The sequence below is a fragment of the Clupea harengus genome, chromosome 10 (genome assembly GCF_900700415.2).
Source record: "Clupea harengus chromosome 10, Ch_v2.0.2, whole genome shotgun sequence".
In the NCBI taxonomy this organism is placed as follows: Eukaryota; Metazoa; Chordata; class Actinopteri; order Clupeiformes; family Clupeidae; genus Clupea; species Clupea harengus.
Window position 1 is genome coordinate 4,156,278 of NC_045161.1, and position 18,693 is coordinate 4,174,970.

At 47.2% G+C, this 18,693-nt stretch overlaps 1 protein-coding gene across 1 annotated transcript in view; it reads left to right on the forward strand.

Moving 5' to 3' along the window:
• LOC105913155 (spermatogenesis-associated protein 16) overlaps window positions 1-15,834 on the forward strand; it is a 53,516-nt gene extending 37,682 nt beyond the window's left edge. Inside the window, exons 9-11 of the mRNA XM_042708946.1 lie at window positions 3,521-3,899; window positions 7,066-7,149; window positions 15,490-15,834. Of these exons, the coding sequence (XP_042564880.1) occupies window positions 3,521-3,899; window positions 7,066-7,149; window positions 15,490-15,792 (766 nt within the window). The 3' untranslated portion in view covers window positions 15,793-15,834. The remainder of the gene's footprint in view (window positions 1-3,520; window positions 3,900-7,065; window positions 7,150-15,489) is intronic.
• Window positions 15,835-18,693: the final 2,859 nt, after the last annotated feature.

Consider the following 18,693-nt stretch of genomic DNA (forward strand, 5'->3'; position numbering starts at 1 on the left):
CGCCTGTAGCTTCAGTCGCAGTGGCTTTGGTCCTTGCTCAGGCAGTGATGGATGGTGTTTAAAGGAGAGCAAATATTTACTAATACGGACCTCCCCGCCCCCAAAACTTGTACAAGCACAAAACAACAGGCTCTGAAAACGATCACAGCGCAATGTCTCCTCTCCCTGCGTCATCCTCCACCACATGGCCCTGGTAGGTGCTGCTGGTTGGAGAGGACCCACGGGGTCAGGGACAGACCATGGATCCACACGCTTAATGATTTGTAATTAACTTGTGGTGCAGGCTCCCTTTTTGCCATGATGCTTTTCCAGCGCTGCGGAGCTCCGCTGTTTGTCTTTTTTTTGTCCTTCCTCCACACCCATGTCACTCTCTTTTGCATTACCTGCTACTTCATGTGCCTTTGTAGAGCAGAAAGAAAGAGAGAGAGGGGGGGGGGCATATGTGTGAGTGTGAGAGAGAAAGAGAGAGAGAGAGAGAGAGAGAGAGGGAAACAGAAGAGAAGGGGAGAGGAAGAGCACCATGAACAACACCAGTGACTAACATCTCTCCCCTGCCCTTCCTCAGTAATCCTCAGTAATTCAACATCCAGCCTCTCCCTCTCTTCCTCTCCCTCTGCTGACATAGCAATGGGCTCATGCAAACCAAAGAAGAGCAGTCGAAGAAAACAGAGGGCGAGAGAGAGAGAGAGAGAGAGATATGTTCGATTTCATTTGTGCTGCAGAGCGTTCTTGCCATTTATTTTGTAGGGTTGTGATTGAATTACTGGCGTGGCCGCGGCACTATGAGATGCAGAGCGACAGGATGTGTATTAAATTAGTCACTCACTCTGAGGTGGTCGCAGCCAACGCAAATCCCATTATGCCGGTATTAGAAAAAGGAATTGATCTCATCTGATGTGGGGAAGCCAGCCGTTTATTCTCTAATAACGCATCCAGACTAATTCTACAGGGACCTGCAGGGGCCCACAGTCACCCCCCCGCCCCCGCCCCAGTCACCCCTCCACCCCCCACCAAAAAAAATGATAATAATTAGTATTGACAAACATATTTGTCTGAAGCGGTATTGCATCATGCCGAACTGTAAACAATGGCGGATGAAAAGAGATGAGGAGATGCACTGGGCTCGCTCCGTCTTCATTACGGCGCGCGGAGGGCCGACGCTGGGACAGGGATCTTCACCCTTCATAAATATTAACCAAACACTGCCTCCCCCCGTCTGCCCACCTGCAGCAGGCATCAGCAAGGCAAACAATTAGCGACCCATTATGTAAGGACTCCGTGCACAATTAAGCAGCAGCATGGCAGTTGTAAAATGGAGAGCGATCCATAATTGCCGAGCATCTCTGATTATTCCCACCAGTGCCCCCACCATGCCTCTGCATCATCCGCAGGCACGGCCCGCGCCAGGGAGGGCGAGGAACGGGGGGGGGGGGGGGGGGAACAATGAAATATTCAGTAGGGGAAAAACAACATCGCTCATAAAGTCGGAGAGCAGACGGCTGTTCTTTTTCTCTTTCTCTTTCTCTTTATCTATCTCTTCCTCTCTCTCTCTCTCTCTCTCTCTCTCTCTCTCTCTGTCTTCCCTCACTCACTCACTCTCTGCACCCTTCTCTCGCTCAGTTATTGAAAGTAAACAGTGCCGGGCTGGTGGTGGCATGAAATAACACACACACACACACACACACACACACACACACACACACACACACAGGCTGGTCCCAGCTCGGGCCAGACGCGCAGAGACAGTGGCTGTAAAAAATGATGCATGCTGGGGGATATGTATCTGTAATAAAAATGGCCATAAAGAGGATGAATGACAGAAGGGATAATAGCAGGCCAACCTCCCACTAAAAGAAAAGGAGTTGGGGAGAGGCGAGCTCGGAGGGAGGGGGTGGGAGGAGTGGAGGAGTGGGAGGGGTGGGAGGGGGTGGGAGGGGTGGGAGGTGGGCTTGGAGCATCAGTTAGAGCGGTAAGAGACCCGTAACATACGCTACACGGGGGCGACCATGGCCTCTAGCCCCCCCAACCTGGAGGGGAAGCGGTCAGTGACTAAATAACCTGCTTAAAAGAATGAGGGAGGGGGGAAATGGGACGAGGGGAAAACAATGCGTAGTTTCTCTGCTTAGTGTAGAATGAGTCCACCTCCTGTCAGGCTCGGGGGGCAGAAGGGCATGGGGGGTGGGGGGGGGGGGGGTGCTTGGACAGGCTACTCACAACAGGAGATGCAAGAAGACATTTATGCAGATTAATCATTTAACATATAGAAGGCACTGGATAGAGTGCCCTGTCAATCTTTTCCATAATGGGGGTGGGAATTAGGTAGTGGTGTGAGTGGGTGTGAGTGTGAGTGAGTGAGTGAGTGAGTGTGTGTCTGTGTGTGTGTGTTTGGGGGGGGGGGGGGGGGGGTTCATGAGTCCTCCGGTTTGCCAGGATGCTGCAGCGATATGCTAATCCTTTTAGAGGAACCTGCTCTGCACACTGCTGAGGTCTAATCTGATTTGTTAGCCTGCGCTTGAAAGGTCAGTGCTCCCTCTTGTATGCCACTTTGACGCTCTCCATTCAAGAATCACAGTGCTAATAAAAACAGGTTGCGTGACATCTCTGACGGATGAAGCGCACAAAGGAGTGTCGTGTCAAATGCTAAAGCCATCAGTAGCTCAGTTCAGGCTACAGGGGGATTAGGCTGTGTGCTGAGGGATGCAGCCAGGGCCTCGCTGCTCTCCCGTGCTGCTGCCTCACTGTTGTGCTCTGTGTGTGTATACTGGGTGTGTGTGTGTGTGTGTGGGTGTGTGTGTGTGTGTGTGTGTGTGTGTGTGTGTGTGTGTGTGTGTGTATACTGGGTGAGTGTGTGTGTGTGTGTGTGTGTGTGTGTGTGTGTGTGTGTATATATACTGGGTGAGTGTGTGTGTGTGTGTGTGTGTATACTGGGTGAGTGTGTGTGTGTGTGTGTGTGTGTGTGTGTGTGTGTGTGTGTGTGTATGTGTGTATACTGGGTGCGTGTGCGTGTGCATGCACATGATCAGCAGTTGAAGTCGGGGCTTTAGTGCAAAGGGACTAGTATTAATGGACAAGGCTTCAGTCTTTGATGTGTTTCATGTAGTGGGTGTTGGCCATATGTGAGCGATATATATGTGTCAGAGGAGCACATATCAGATGAGTTGCCAGATGAGTGTACATATTGTGGTGAGCTAGCATGAAAGAAGGCTATCAAAGCTATGTCATTTGATTGGCTTTGCGTCACACACAAAGAGGGAAACAGGAGGCAGGACATACTTCACAGTGACACAGTGCACGAATACAAGCTTGAATCCACACAACACAGACAGAATGATAGCAGTCACGCAGGCTAACATGTGTTAACAGATATCACCCTTACACTCGGATACACAACCTGAATGGTAACAAGTCTTTCCAGAACAGTCCAACACCGAGGCATGCTAGGCGGCTACACAACAAGCCCATGTGGAAGTTCTACTAGCCCCCAGCACACTACATACATACATACATATTTCTATATGAGTGCATATGAATTGTATGTGTGTGTGTGTGTGTGTGTGTTTGTTTGTCCATGTGTGTGTGTGTGTGTGTTATTGTTTATGTATGTGCACACTCTTGTTTTGGCAGAAGTGATTATGTTTGTGCACAGGTACTCACATGAATGTGAATGCATGTGTATGGATATGTATATGTGTTTGTGTGTATGTGCGTGTGTGGTGACTTGTGCTCTCTATCAGGTGGGGTTATCCACAGGTGCTGGGCTCATTGAGAGGCTCCAGTACGCCGGTGCCCTGGGCCAGCTGAGGCGCGTGAGTGAGGAGACGCAGGTCCTGCAGCACACACTGGCAGAGCTCAGCGTCGCCCCCTATCTGCAGGACATCAGCACTGCAGATTTCAGACTGGTGAGCATTCGCAAAACACAGGGGCTTCCTCACGCATGGAGATCTGGGGAAAGTGGCATAAAACGAAATAATGAACAAGATGAAAAAAAATACCCCTGATGTTTTGGGGAAGTTGTGAACTCGATTTGTATTTGACCCAATCATGCCTCAGTGATGTAATTTTATTCATAAGTTAGTAAGCTTGCCTTGATCTCTTAAGGCAAAGGCAAGGCAAATTTGTTTACATGGCACATTTAATTCAAAGTGCTTCACGTCAGGCATTCACATTTCAGAAATAGTAAATGGCTGTGCGGTTGGACGGCTGACATAAAAGTGCTGAGATGATCATTCGCCCCTAAGTTATAGAGATGTCAGAAAAAGGGTTTGTGATTTTTGTTGGTAAGAATGAAAATAGGCACTCAGCACAGCTCACAGGCTCTTCTTCTCCTTCTGCAACCGCTCCCTTATCAGTCTTTCTACCTCCCTCCTCCTCCTCCTCCTCCTCCTCCCCTCGCTACATAAGCCCTGTCCTCCTCCTCTCCCATTTAAACCTCAACGCTCCCTCTGCTCCCTCCATCCTCCATCTTCGCTCTTCATCACGGCCTCTTTGACCCCCTTCTCTCCCCTACAACAAACCAGGCCCTCCTCTCTTGGCTCCTCTTTCTCCCCCTCTAATCTCTACTCTCCATCTCTGACCGACCCCCCCCCCCCCCCCCTTTCTCCTCATCCCGTGCTCTCCCCTTTCTCCTGTCCTCTCTTCTCCTCTGGCCTCCTCTTCTTCTTCTCCTAGTTTAGCTGTTGCTTTTATCCTAAGCCTCTTACACTGCATTGAGGGCACACATTGTTATCAGTGGCTGTGTGCTCTCAGTGAACCCCCCCCATCACATGACCTGGGCATTGCTAGCATCATTATCATGCTCTGCCAGTCTTCCCCTCGCACATCAAACCAATCTCCACTGGTCCCAGTGTTGAGCTGAGCAGAGGTCGAGCTCCTCCAAGGTGAGGCGAGCAGGGCCAACCTCACAAGCCCCACTGGCGCTGTTACTGAGGAGCTCGCTGGAGCGCCAGAAGCAGAGGAAGAACTGGGCTAGCTTGTTTTTAATAAAGTCTTAAAGTATGCACGCCAATAAGCAGGGCTTTGTTTTTGAATATTTATGAGGATCAGGAACACTTGCAATGCAAAGACAGCTCTTTTGTGCGCGCATGTATGGGGCGAGAGTGAAAGGACGGATGACTGAGAGAGACAGACAGAGAGAGGGAGAGAGAGAGAGAGAGAGAGAGAGAGAGAGGGGGAACGTGTAAGAGAAAAAGGTGTGTGTGTGTTTTAGAGAGATAGTGAGAGAGGGAAGGGAGAAATGGTGCACGGGAAAGCAAGGTGAGAGAGTGAAGGAGAGAAAAGCAAGTGGGAATATGGAGGAGGATTCATAAATCTCATTCTGGTGCACAGTGGCCAAGCTCTATAATTGCCTCTTTACTAGATTAGTGCCGCACTGTTGTGAGATTAACCCAGATCAATGCAGCGTGATGTATGTGATATTGCCACAAAAAAAAAAATCTGCGATGAATTGTCAAGCGCAGAGGCGTCTAATTAGTGGGATGTTTACAGTGCCTGGTCGCCAACAGGACATTATGGAGACGAATAAGAAAGGGGTCTTTTGGCCGGGCAGCCGCGTAGTAAGGCAGGGAAAACACACAACTGCAAACGCTTTGGCGATGACGCAAGACACGAAGCATTGTTGAGACACACGGGAGGAAATGCTGCAATTTTTATGGCGAGTCCATTTTGGGCAGTTGCTCACGGATATGAAAAAAAGATATACAAGTTAACAGTCCCTGAAGCACACCTGCAGATGACCGTCCAGAGGAAAAAAACACACACCCTCCTCAGATAGCGGGCATGAATAATTCACCAGACGGGCCTTTTTATTTTAATGCCCGCAGAAAGAGCCTTCCTACCCCTAAAAATGGCACGCTGAAAGCTGAGGCCCCCTCGCTTCTCTGGGAAGCAATATCCGGCAAACGCACATCAACAGAAATTTGAATCTTTATTTTAGGCCCACCATTAAATATACAATTGCGAGGGCCTGGATTTTGTCAGATGCAATCGTGGTTTGCCCATGCATGACATGTCAGTTTGCCAACTTCCTTCTACAAACACACGCGCACACACACACACAGGGAAGAGATAGAGAGATGGATATATATATATTTTCACTCTTTTAAAAAAATGATTTCAGTCATTTGAAAGTAGACTGCTTTGTTGCCGACACGTACATTTTATACAAACACAGTTGTTTAGACCTACATTACCCACCATTTTACATTCAAAACCATTTTACATCATCATCAAAGTTGAATATTACTTGTGCACACACACACACTTCCAGTGCCTCTCTCACATACACACTGCTACTTCTTTACGTACACATCTGGCCTGTAAACAGATAGAGGGACTACACACACACACACTAACACACATACATAAACACACACACACACGCACACACACTAACACACATACATAAACACACACACACACACACACACACTAACACACATACAGTACATAAACACACACACACTAACACATATACACACAGGAAGACAAACACACACACACACACACTAACACCAACACACACATGCACACACAGGAAGACAAACACACACACACAAACTAACACATACACACACACTAACACACATACACACACACACACATGCACACACAGGAAGACAAACACACACACACACAAACTAACACATACACACACACTAACACATACACACACACACACACACACACGCACACACAGGAAGACAAACACACACATGCACTACACGCTCCCCGTGTATATAACTGCCTCCCCCGCACCTTGTGATGGATGACTTTGTGTTTGTCAATTTGTCCGCATTGTCTCGCCTTTACCCGCCATCCTCATTAAAAAAAGGAGGAGGGGGGGGGGGGGGGGGACTCCACCACACCACCTGATCACTCAACCACGGATGGGCCTTGGGATGGGGACAGGGAGAGACACAAGATGGCAGTCCTCATTGTGTGAGGAATGCCTTATAAAAATGACCGTCCGACAAATGATTTTTTAATTAGCTTTGAAGTCGGCGTGTTTAGTGGAGTTATGGCTGCGGCGTGAATTGCGCCCTGATAATCTTTATCTCTGGCCCACAGCTGCAGATGCTAATGGCAGACACAGTGGACACCCTTGAAGGAAGGCGGACGGATGGCGAACGTGTGTGGAATGAAATGCTAAAGGTAAATCAGAGAGCGAAAAGACGACAGGGGTGGGAAAAGGACAATCAGTGTATGGTGCAAGGGAGAGAGAGAGAGAGGGAGGGAGAGCAAGAAAGAAAGAAAGATAGAGAGAAAGGGTTGAAATGCCACCACCATCACCAGTCACGCACACTCACATACAATGAGCCAACCCCCCACCCCTCCATCCCCCCAGACCCAAATCAAAGAAAATATGACACATCAAATCAGAGAAAAATTAATTCTTTGCTCTCCCTCTTTCTCATTGTGTACGTGTGTATGTGTGTCTGTGTGTGTGTGTGTGTCTGTGTGTGTCTGTGTGTGTGTGTCTGAGTCTGTGTGTGTGTGTGTGTGTCTGTGTGTACGTGTATGTCTGTGTGTGTGTCTGTGTGTGTGTGTGTCTGTGTGTGTGTGTGTGTGTGTGTGTGTGTGTGTGTGTGTGTGCGTGTGTGTGTGTGTGTGTGTGTGTCTGTGCATATGCCTGCCAGGTCTTCCTTTTGGCGTGATTGTCACCTCTATTAAACACAACAATGCAGTGAACTTTTAAATGGCAAAGCTTGCGGAAGAACCAACATTTCATATTTCAGTCCAAATGATTTCCCTTTCCCTTAATTAGCACTGTGTGGGCATGTGGGCATTTTAAATGATATTCTAAGGGGGGAATTAAACCCAGACGTGTCTGATGGCCATCCCTCTTTACCCTCTCTCTACGGTGCCCCCTACAGGCAGTTGGAGTGATAATATCCATAGTGTACTGTATGGCCACTGTACTTGTGCAGATTTAGCAAGTGTTTTTTGTATAGGTGCTTGACAGAGAGATGACCTTTAAGTGAGAGAGGTGGATAGAGGATGATTACGGCCATGAGTAAAAGAGTTTCAAATGCAGAGAAGAAAGCGGAGAAAAGGTGAATATGAGTGAAAGCGCTTGAGAGTGAGATGAGATGAGATGAGATGTGATGAGATGAGATGAGGTGAGGTGAGGTGTTAATAGACTTCAGCTAGAACAGCTGTGGTGAGATATGGGAGAAGGTGCCGTACAAGATACCAATTATTATATGCTGAAAATATATTATAATTGATTTTGCAACTATTACTACGGTGGTCTGTAGTGGTACCCTGGTGTATGTTGAAATCACAGATAAATGCTGAATAAAAAGGGTAAAACTTTGAAAGCCTAAAAGAGGCTCAAAGAAGGCCACAACCTCATGCAGAAGTGAAATATGCTAGTGTGCCCACGCCGAAGTAGTGTGGAAGAGGAGCCCACAAATGGTGTGTGTGTGCTGTATTAAACATTCATCACATCACTCTCAGGAGAAAATCATACCACCATGACTATCCCTGCCTATACAGCATCTTAGAATACCCAAATGGCCCTAGTTTATGTTCTACTGCAATACAAAACAATATACTGGGATGTGTATTATGTTCATTGGTAAATATTGTAAAGTGCTTTTTGATTCTGTAGTTCAGCTTGTTTGAGGTGAACTGAGAGAGAGACCCACTGGGCTGTAGTGTCTGGAGAGTGAGGGAGGGAGGGAGGGAGGGAGTGTGTGAGTGTGTGAGAGTTAGAGTTTGGGGCAGCTCCGTGTCTGTGCCTCTGATGGTGATGAATGGAGCTGGAGGAGGGGAGAGGACAGAGGGGTGTGACGTGGGGGAGCGGAGAGGCTGGGGGGGGGGGGGGAGAGGAGAGGCTGGGGGGGGGGGGGGAGAGGACAGAGGGGTGTGACGTGGGGGAGAGGAGTGGCTGGGGGGGGGGGGGAGCGGCTCTGCTCATCTCAGCTGGACCAGGCTCTGGCCTGCAGTGCATCAGCGGGTCAGTCCGTCTTTCTGGGGCGCGGCGGAGTGTGTCGCCCCGGGTTACTGATGGGCCGTATTAATCACACCATCAGGGGCGCCACGGCCGGCCAGACCGCGCCGGACCCCAACACACTCTCCGGCCCGACGGGCGCCTTCACCACCAATCTGAGCCCATATATCATCCACACACACACACACACACACACACACACAGAGATGCCCCACCAGGGCGGGGGAGGGGAGGGGAGGGGAGGGGGAGGGGGGTCAGCACTCAGAGTCAGGCTGGAGCTCTCTACAGAGGCTGCCTGCCTCCAGTAAAGGCTTAAAAGGCCACAGCTGACTCTGTGTTAATACCACTCCTGACATTGCATAACGTAACATGATCAAACTGCCATGATTGTGAGTTTACAGCGAATATGAAAAACATTATTCTGTTTGAGTCGGTGTTCCACACGGGTTGCCCAGTTCTTCAGACCAATACCATTTACATTTAGCAGCACAGCATCTGTGCTTGTGGGTCTGTAGAATCATTTGCCATTGATTCAATGTACTGCCTGCATCATTGAAAGGCAAAGCTTTATTTTTAAGTGGACTAAAATATTGCTTTAAAATATTGCTTTAAAAAGGATTTTTTTTTAATAATTTGATTTCATATAATGCAATGTACTTCTCACGTGTACGTATTATTACACAATAATAATCGTAAATCTAACCTCTAATCTTTAGGGTAAGTATCTTGTCACAAATATTCAGTACCTAATATACAGTGCTGTGAAAAAGTATTTCGCCAATTTCTTCTATTTTTGCATATTTGTCACACTTAAATGTTTCAGATTATCAAACTCATTTTAATATTAGACAAAGATAACCCGTGTAAACACAAAATACAGTTTTTAAATGAGTTCATTTATTGAAGGAAAAAAGCCATCCAACCCCACCTGGCCCTATGTGAAAAAGCAATTGCCCTCTTATTTACTAAATCAACCAATTAACCAAATGGAATTGATAATTTAGTTCAATTTCACTAGACACACCCAGGCATGATTACTGCCGGCCCTGTTGAATCTAAACCACTTAAATAGAACCTGTCTGGCCAGGTGAAGTAGGCTAAAAGGGCTAAAAGAAATTCCAGAACAGATGAGAAACAAAGTCATTGACCTCTATCAGTCTGGAAAGGGTTACAAAAGCCATTTCTAAGGCTCTGGGACTCCAGCGAACCACGGTGAGAGCTATTATCTACAAATGGAGAACATTTGGAACAGAAGTTTCCCAGGAGTGGCCGATGAGACAAACGTGGAACATTTTGGAAGACATGGGTCCCGTTACATCTGGCGTAAAGCTAACACAGCAGTCCACAATAAGAGCATCATACCAGCAGTCAAACACAGTGGTGGTAGTGTGATGGTCTGGGGCTGCTTTGCTACTTCAGGACCTGGGCGACTTGCCATAATTGATGGAACCATGAATTCCAGAAAATCCTGGAAGAGAATGTCCGGCCATCAGTTTGTGACCTAAAGCTAAAACGCAGTAGGGTTATGCAGCAGGACAATGATCCGAAGCATACAAGCAAGTCCACCTCCGAATGGCTCAAAAGAAACAAAATAAAGTTTCTGGAGTGGCCTTGTCAAAGTCCTGTCTTAAATCCGATTGAGATGCTGTGGCATGACCTTAAACAGGCAGTTCATGCTGGAAAAACCCTCCAATACGGCTGAATTAAAACAATTCAAGAAAAGCGGGCCAAAATTCCTCCATAGTGATGTAAAAGACTCATTGCCAGTCATCGCAAACGTCTGATTGCAGTTGTTGCGGCCAAGGGTGGCACAACCAGTTATTAGGTTTAAGGGGGAAATTACTTTTTCACATGGGTGATGTAGGTTTTGAATAACTCTTTGCCTTCAATTATTGAAATGATCATTTAAAAGCTGCATTTTGCATTTACTCACGATGTCTTTGTCTTATATTATAATTAGTTGGATGATCTGAAACATTCAAATGTGAGAAATAAGCAAAAATAGATGAAATCGGGAAGGGGGCAAATCCTTTTTTTCACAGCACTGTAGTACTTATATATAGTACAGTACCAATAGATAGTAATATAGTACCTACGACTATCAGCTTAGTAATGGCACCTAGCAATAGTGGGATCTTATTAAGGTGAGCTATCTTTGGTTAATCAATATGGAAACACATTGTGTGAACGCTACCCCTGCATCTGATTCTTCCACGAGCATAAGCAAGAGGAGATGCTATTATTACTAGATTATTACTAATTATTATTATTATATTATCTGTCAAGTGACATCTGGCAAGACTGTTCCTGTATATAACATGTTAGCTCCTTGTGAGTAGTCAGCATCACTTGACAGTGTTTACTGTTTACTGATCACAGTGTAATAAGACTTAACAAGGTAATCATGACATGGATTTGTTCATAATGTAAATGTGCACATGCCGGGTGTGTGTGTCGTGATGTGCGTATGGTTGGTGTTACGATGGTGTAATTACTTTTTATTGTCATTTTATTTGTTTTATTGCATGACATCACTGTAGTCAAATTAAGAATGATGATGATGTGGCAAAGCCAGCTTTGAGAGGAAATGAGATGTAAATCCATCAGTGTGCACGTCTATTGTGTGGCTGGGCTCCAACAAGAGGCCGGAAAAGTTATGGCGAATCTGTCTTGTTTGCAGGAAGGGGGACTGTGTGTGTGTGTTTGTGTGTGTGTGTGTGCGTGTGTGTGTGTGTGTGTGTGTGTGTGTGTGTGTGTGTGTTAGTGTGTGTTCGTGTGTGTTTGTCTGTGTGTGTGTGTTTGTGTGTGTGTTAGTGTGTGTTTGTGTGTGTGTGTATGTGTGTGTGTGTGTGTGTGTGTGAGTGTGTGTGTTAGTGTGTGTGTGTGTGTGTGTGTGTGTATGTGTGTGTGTGTGTTTGTGTGTGTGTGTGTTAGTGTGTGTTTGTGTGTGTGTTAGTGTGTGTTTGTGTGTGTGTGTGTGTGTGTGTGCTGTGTGTGTATCCTCTACGGTGAAGGCGTGCTCTGACAGGGAGTGAAATGTCTGGCTGTCTCTCTGGCACTTGCTCACTCTCACCGTAACACGTGCGCTCCATCACCGCGGCACACTGCCGCTGCCGCACTTCATCGCTCCTGGTCCCCAACAGGCCGTGAGGCCACACACACACACACACACACACACACACACACACACACACACACACACTTATAGCTCCTGCCAGTGCTGCTCAGCCCTGGCTGCATGTGTGTTTGTGCACACGTGAGCATTGAATGATGTGCCTCTGTGTTTGTGTGTTTGTGGAGACCATGTAGAAAGACCATGATGGATGATGATGGGGATTGTGTGTGTGTGTGTGTGTGTGAATTGACTAGGCTGGCTGTGGTAAATGATTCAGTATAAACATGGATGGTGGTGGTTGTGTATGCAGAAACATACGTGCATGTGGAATGATGGTGGGGTCAGTTTAGCTGTGAGAAAAGGTGACAGCAGTTACAGCACTGCGTGGATAATTCAATGTGTGTGTAAGTGTGTTTGTGAAGCTGTGAATGCTGTCACACTCCTCAATAAGACAGCGTTATATAGGCATCAGCATGTATTTACTGTAGTGCAAGGTGAGTCTAAGCGAGCTTCAGTCTTTCTCATAAAAAAAGCCTCCAAGGCTTTTAAAGACCAGCCTTCCTACAAACATCCCAAATCTATAATCAGTGATCAATTTCCTCCATAATCAGTGCATGTGGCACCCCGATCTTCCAATACAAGGCTGTTTATTTATGGAGCCACCCCAGCCCAACTCCTGTGGAAATATTGGAGGTGGAAACTTCATTTCCGCTCGTCCAAGCTCTCTATTTGTTTTACATAAATCAAGGGGGGCATTAACCGACACCTACAGATGACAACTCGATTTTGACATACTGTAGCCTGGCAAACATATTGATTTCTCTGTTTGTTTTGGGTGAGTCATTAGAGGACGCTGTCGCCAAAGTAAAAGTCCATCACATAAAAATAACAGCACTCTCTGCCGCTCTCTCTGTAGTTCCAGACCAGGCTCTTATTTTTATGTATATTTTTTTATCTGGCCTGCAGAGCAAGTCTGTAAATAAAACACACTTGAAGTGCTGTATTTACACCGCGGACTGGTGCAGCCCGTTCGTGACCCCACTCTCTCTAGCGAGAGCTTTTTACGGTGCCCCACAGACTCACATCGCACCCAGTCGCACGGGAAACACCAACGCGCGTCCGCCACCACAGGCTCTGACTTACAGGCACGCAGGTGTTCATTGAGTATGGAGACTGTTGGGCTAAAACGTTGAAAGATTGCCCAAAAAGGTCACCAAAGGGGTTTTTCCATTGACGTTTTTTGGCCGAGCCGAGCCGGGCCGGGCTGTGCTGAGATCATTTGCTTTTCCATTACAAATTGAACGGCGCGAAACTGTGCCGTGCTGCACCCATTATGGACCCTCTCCTGAGCAGGCCAGAGCGCACTGGGGTATGCCTCTAAACACGCTGAATGACATCAAAGATACAAGCACTTGCCATAAAGGTTGAAGAGGTTGGTTTCATTTTAGACTAAACCAAATGTTTCCTTTGTGGGCTAATGTTATACATACGTAAATACATGTATAGCAACTGGGTAATACAGTATACGGAGGATGCTAACGTTCTGCTTTTCATCGTGGCGTTACTTGGCTCCACTTTGTTGAATATGTTTGTATGTTGGGACACCTAGGCGGCCTTTGCTTAAAGACACACCCTGAAGAGAGTAGACCCTGATGCAGGGACATGCCAATCCAGGCCTTGCTTGGTGGAGGGGCTAAGCTGGGGGAAGCTGCGCCGAGCGACCCTAGTCGTATAGAAAAACCACACCAGTGTGTTGGGCTGAGGCTCTGTTGGCTGATGGAGGTTGTGTGTTCTTGGGGACGGGTTTGGGTTTGGGCGTGCGTGTGTTCTTCCTGCCTCCCTCTGATGAAGGCTTTTGCTTTCTCCTCTGACGAGACACGGCCCTTGACAGATTTGATTAGTGTTTTGACAGCTGTGGTGTCATGGCGTCAGGTGGGTTGACTGCTCTCACACACACACACACACACACACACACACACACACACACACACACACACACACACTCATACAGAGAGGGAGGTAAAACATAATGAGCACGTGTTATGAAAGGATAATAATAAGGCATGGCACACTTCTTGGCAGAACCATAGGTTGAAATAAAATTGGATGAAGTACTGCTTATGTGTGTTAGTGTGTGTGTGTGTGTGTGTGTGTGTGTGTGTGTGTGTGTGTGTGTGTGTGTGTGTGTGTGTGTGTGTGTGTGTGTGTGTGGAGATATGAGGGTGTTGTTTGTCTGTGTATCTAGTCTGTGTTTACTTGTACAGATGTGTGAGTTTTATGTAGACAGCCGCTCAAGCTTAAGCCTATTCCCTTGTGCAAAGCCTTCTGCCTGTGATACCCATACACACACAGATGCTGTATGTACACACACATACACACACATACACACACACACACACACACACACACACACACCCGGGTTTGATTCACTTCCGTAAGGTACACAGACTTTGCCATCTGACCTGAGCCTCTGCTAATCTGGATCACCTCAATCTCTCCATCTCCACCTCTCTCTCTCTCTCTCTCTCTCTCACCATCTCTCCCTCTCTCCTCTGCCTCCCCAAACTACCATGCTCTTAAAGACCTGCTCGCCCCCACCCTCCCCCTTTCTCCACCTCTCTCTCTCTCTCTCTCTCTCTCTCTCTCTCTCTCCGACCCTCAAATAGGCTTTTTAACTCATTTCTTCATTGTGCATTCGCTTTCATATTTCGCTCCCTGCCTCCTCCTCCTCCTCCACTTCAGGTGCCCCGCTCCCGACGCTGGCACAATAAATTCCCACGCCCAACTGTCTGCTCATAAATGAATGGCGAGGGCCCCAGCCCCGGCCCCATACCTCCATCTCAAGGAGGTAATTAAGTCCCGGAGGGGCTGCACGGGGGCCCCACACACACACACACACACACACAGACGTACAGAGAGAACAAGGTTGAGACAGAGACACAGAGAAATTGGTTGGTTCTTCAGCTGATCCAGGAACAGCTGAACAGGAAAGCTCTGAGACTGGGGAAAAAAAATCACACCGAACTCAAGGCCTTGACAGACATGGAGTATTCATCACAGCTCTTCAGTATTTTATTTTTGTGCATGTCCTTGTGTGTGTGTGTGTGTGTGTGTGTGTGTGTGTGTGTGTGTGTGTGTGTGTGTGTGTGTGTGTGTGTGTGTGTGTATGTCCTTGTGTGTGTGTGTGTGTGTGTGTGTGTTTGTGCTATTGTTCATTTATTCTCCCTCCTTGTGTGTGTGTGTGTGTGTGTGTGTGTGTGTGTGTGTGTGTTTGTGTATGTCCTTGTGTGTTTGTGCTATTGTTCATTTATTCTCCCTCCTTGTGTGTGTGTGTGTGTGTGTGTGTGTGTGTGTGTGTTTGTGTATGTCCTTGTGTGTTTGTGCTATTGTTCATTTATTCTCCCTCCTTGTGTGTGTACAGGTGGGAGCGATGGAGGATCTGGTGTACGAGCTGGAGGAGGCCTACCTAAGGAGCAAGGCCACGAGAGCCAGCAGGACACAGAGAGCCCGCCAGAGACGGCAAGCCAGGAAGGAGCAGCAGGCCTCATCCAAGACCTCCTCCTCCGCACCTCCCCCTCCATCTCTACCACCACCTCAATCTTCACCCCTCCACCCAGCCTCCCCAGGCCCCCAGGACCCTCCCCCAGTGGAACCAGAACCCAGAGGGCCCCCCGTCCCCAGCCCCGGCGGCCCTGACCGTGCTAGCCAGTCCCCGCAGGAATGAACCTCTCTCGCCCTCCCTCTCTCCCCGCTCTGCCCTCTCTCACCAAGTAACAGGCAGCACCTCTGCTCACCTCACCTCCTCTCCTCTCCTCTCCTCTCCTCTCCTCATCCCCTCAGCAAACACTCATCTCCAGCAGCCTCCTCTCCTCTCCTCTCCTCTCCTCTCGTCTCCCCTCCTCTCCCCTCGTCCATTACTCTCTGCAGACAGAAATAAATGGACTCGCCAGCCTCGCCTTCACTCTGATTTAGGGCTCCTTTTTTAACACTCCTCCCTTGTTTACTTGTTAGACACAGCGTGTGTGTGTGTGTGTGTCTGTGTGTGTGTGTGTGTGTGTGTGTGTTTGTGTGTGTGTGTGTGTCTGCGTGTGTTTGTGAGTGTTTGTGTCTTCCCTCAGTGTAGAGCTGGAGATGAAAGACCTCGAAGCTTTCAGTGCAGTGGAGGAGGGAGTGGGGTGGAGTGGGGTGGGAGTTTGTTTATTTATTTATTTATTTATTTATTTATTTGTATTTTTTTGCATAAGCAAAATGTGTTCATGCGAGTGCATCCTCATTTGTGCCTGTTCATGCGGGCGCTAATATAAAGCGGCCTAACGTGGGGGTCTGCAAACAGAAAAATCCATATCGCTCCACTGCATAGTTGTGCTAATGTATTCCTCTTGCTCCGCAAGCTCGACGGAGAGAGCGGAAATGCAGGCAGAATTATTCCTGTGGCACGGAGAAAGCGTCTGCAACGGAAAGAAAACCAAACTCGGGACGAAATCAAGTGATAATAATCGCGTGAACAGCTGGTTTGGAGAACAAACTGTTTACATGCGCATGCTTAACCAACCAACCAGGCCTGCTTTAAACTAACACTACTGTGCAGTAACATTTGCAAAGGCACGCACACACGCGAACACACACACACACACACACACACACACACACACACACACACACTCACCCACACTCACACTCACCCACACACAAACAAACACAGACACTATCTCCTCCAGTTTAGTTGAAACTGCTCAGGGATCCTGTTTGCAAACACCCCCGTCTCCGGCTGTTATTACCATCTTAATAGTCTGTAGTAACACGATCATCGTAATGCAGATTGTGCAGTTCAGTGCCATTGATCTGGCCAGTGCAAACCCTGCGAGTAAACAGAATTGGCGGAGCCCCGCGTCACTCACACGCCGCCTGGCCCATCGATCACCCCGGTGCTGCCGGCTTCAAACACCCAGGGTCCCTCCGGGGAAGCCAATCACCGGCATTCAGCAGTATCGACAAGCACATTCTCCCAATACTGCTAAATAATACACAGCTCCCAGTGCTCTGCCATCACCTCCCCAAACACAAACACACACACACACACACACACAAACACACACTCATATGCTGTACACACACTCACACACATCAGCTGTGCTCACAAATAAGGTTAAGCATGCAAGTCATGATGGACTAGACTTGTCATGATACTTCTCTTTTGCCAAATGAGTGTGTGGCATTCCTTCAGCAAGATTCCAGTGGCACTTGTGTCAAATGAACAAGCAGCTTTGCTCATAGTCAGCAATTAGGGGAAGAGACATTTATTTGTACGCAGCATAAATTAATGGCATGTATCGAATGGTCAGATAGAGAAAACATTTGCATTGTACTGTATTGGCATCTTGTAGAGATTAATTATGCCCCTGGTGTTTTGTAATTGGTAAACAATTATTATAATCCCTGCTTACACATACAATGAATACATGCATGAGAGGACATTGGGGGCTTCACATAAGCTAGAATGCTTTAAAGGGAGAATTTGATGGCTGTTTTTAACATAACAGATTTACAATGTAAATCTGGGTGTAGAGTTTTAATTAGCTCTTTTTAGCAGGCGTTGATCTACTTTTACCACTTTGTTTCTACAAGTTCCATTTTGTCATGGAGCTAAGCTTTCTGAGGATTGCTCTCATATTTGAGCACCTTTACCATCATGAGATTTACAGGATTGTAATCAATCTGTTGAGGAGCATGAAGTTACTTTCTTCTTCTTCGTTTTTTTTCTTTTTCTTTTTGAAGGCTCTGCTGTTATATTTTTCATTTATTCTGTATTAGAAGGAATGATATTCCCCGTTGCTGTCATAGCTCCTGGTCTGGTTTTTAGTATTTGTGCTACCAGTGGACTTGTATGGATGGCCAGATTCTACTGTGATACCTGCAGCATTAGAGCCAGGGTCTCAGAGGGTGACCGGACAGTAAATCAAAAAAGTCAAGGAAGCTCTTGCTGTGACCACAGACTCAATACTCTTGCCAAGGGTGACAGCCCACACCGTTTAGAGAGCCATTAGTGGAGGCCTCCGACTTGAGCCTGAACGCTCAGGCCCTGGCCTCTGAGTTTACCTAAAATGAAAGCCATTTCAGGACTTGAGATGCTCAACAGAAAATCGACACACATGATTAGGTCAATCCAGGTAAAGAGTGGCGAGAGCATAGCAACCAGCCAGGTATCCTAACTCACGTAAATGTCAGTTGTGAAGTCGGCTGCTTTTCTGCTTTTTTTTTTCCTGAACCTTTTCTTTTTGTTGCTATTTCACCTCGCTTTGCAAATGCCAGGAACAAAAAAACATAAGAGGGTGTTAGAATGAAAATGCTAAAGAAATCATTCACAACAGACAACAGAGAATTTGCTTCCCTTCGAGCACAGATCAGGACTTGACACGAAAGCAATATGTTTTTCCAAATGCCATTTTGCCTCTGAATGTAGAAATTGTAAACTGTCATTTCAAAGCCCGAGTATTTACTTGAATAGGGAAAGTGAGTTACATGACAACATGCAAACAAAGGTAAAAGGCGTCAAATCGAGAAGGTGTGTGTGTGTGTGTGGAGGTGTGTGTGTGTGTGTGGAGGTGTGTGTGTGTGTGTGGAGGTG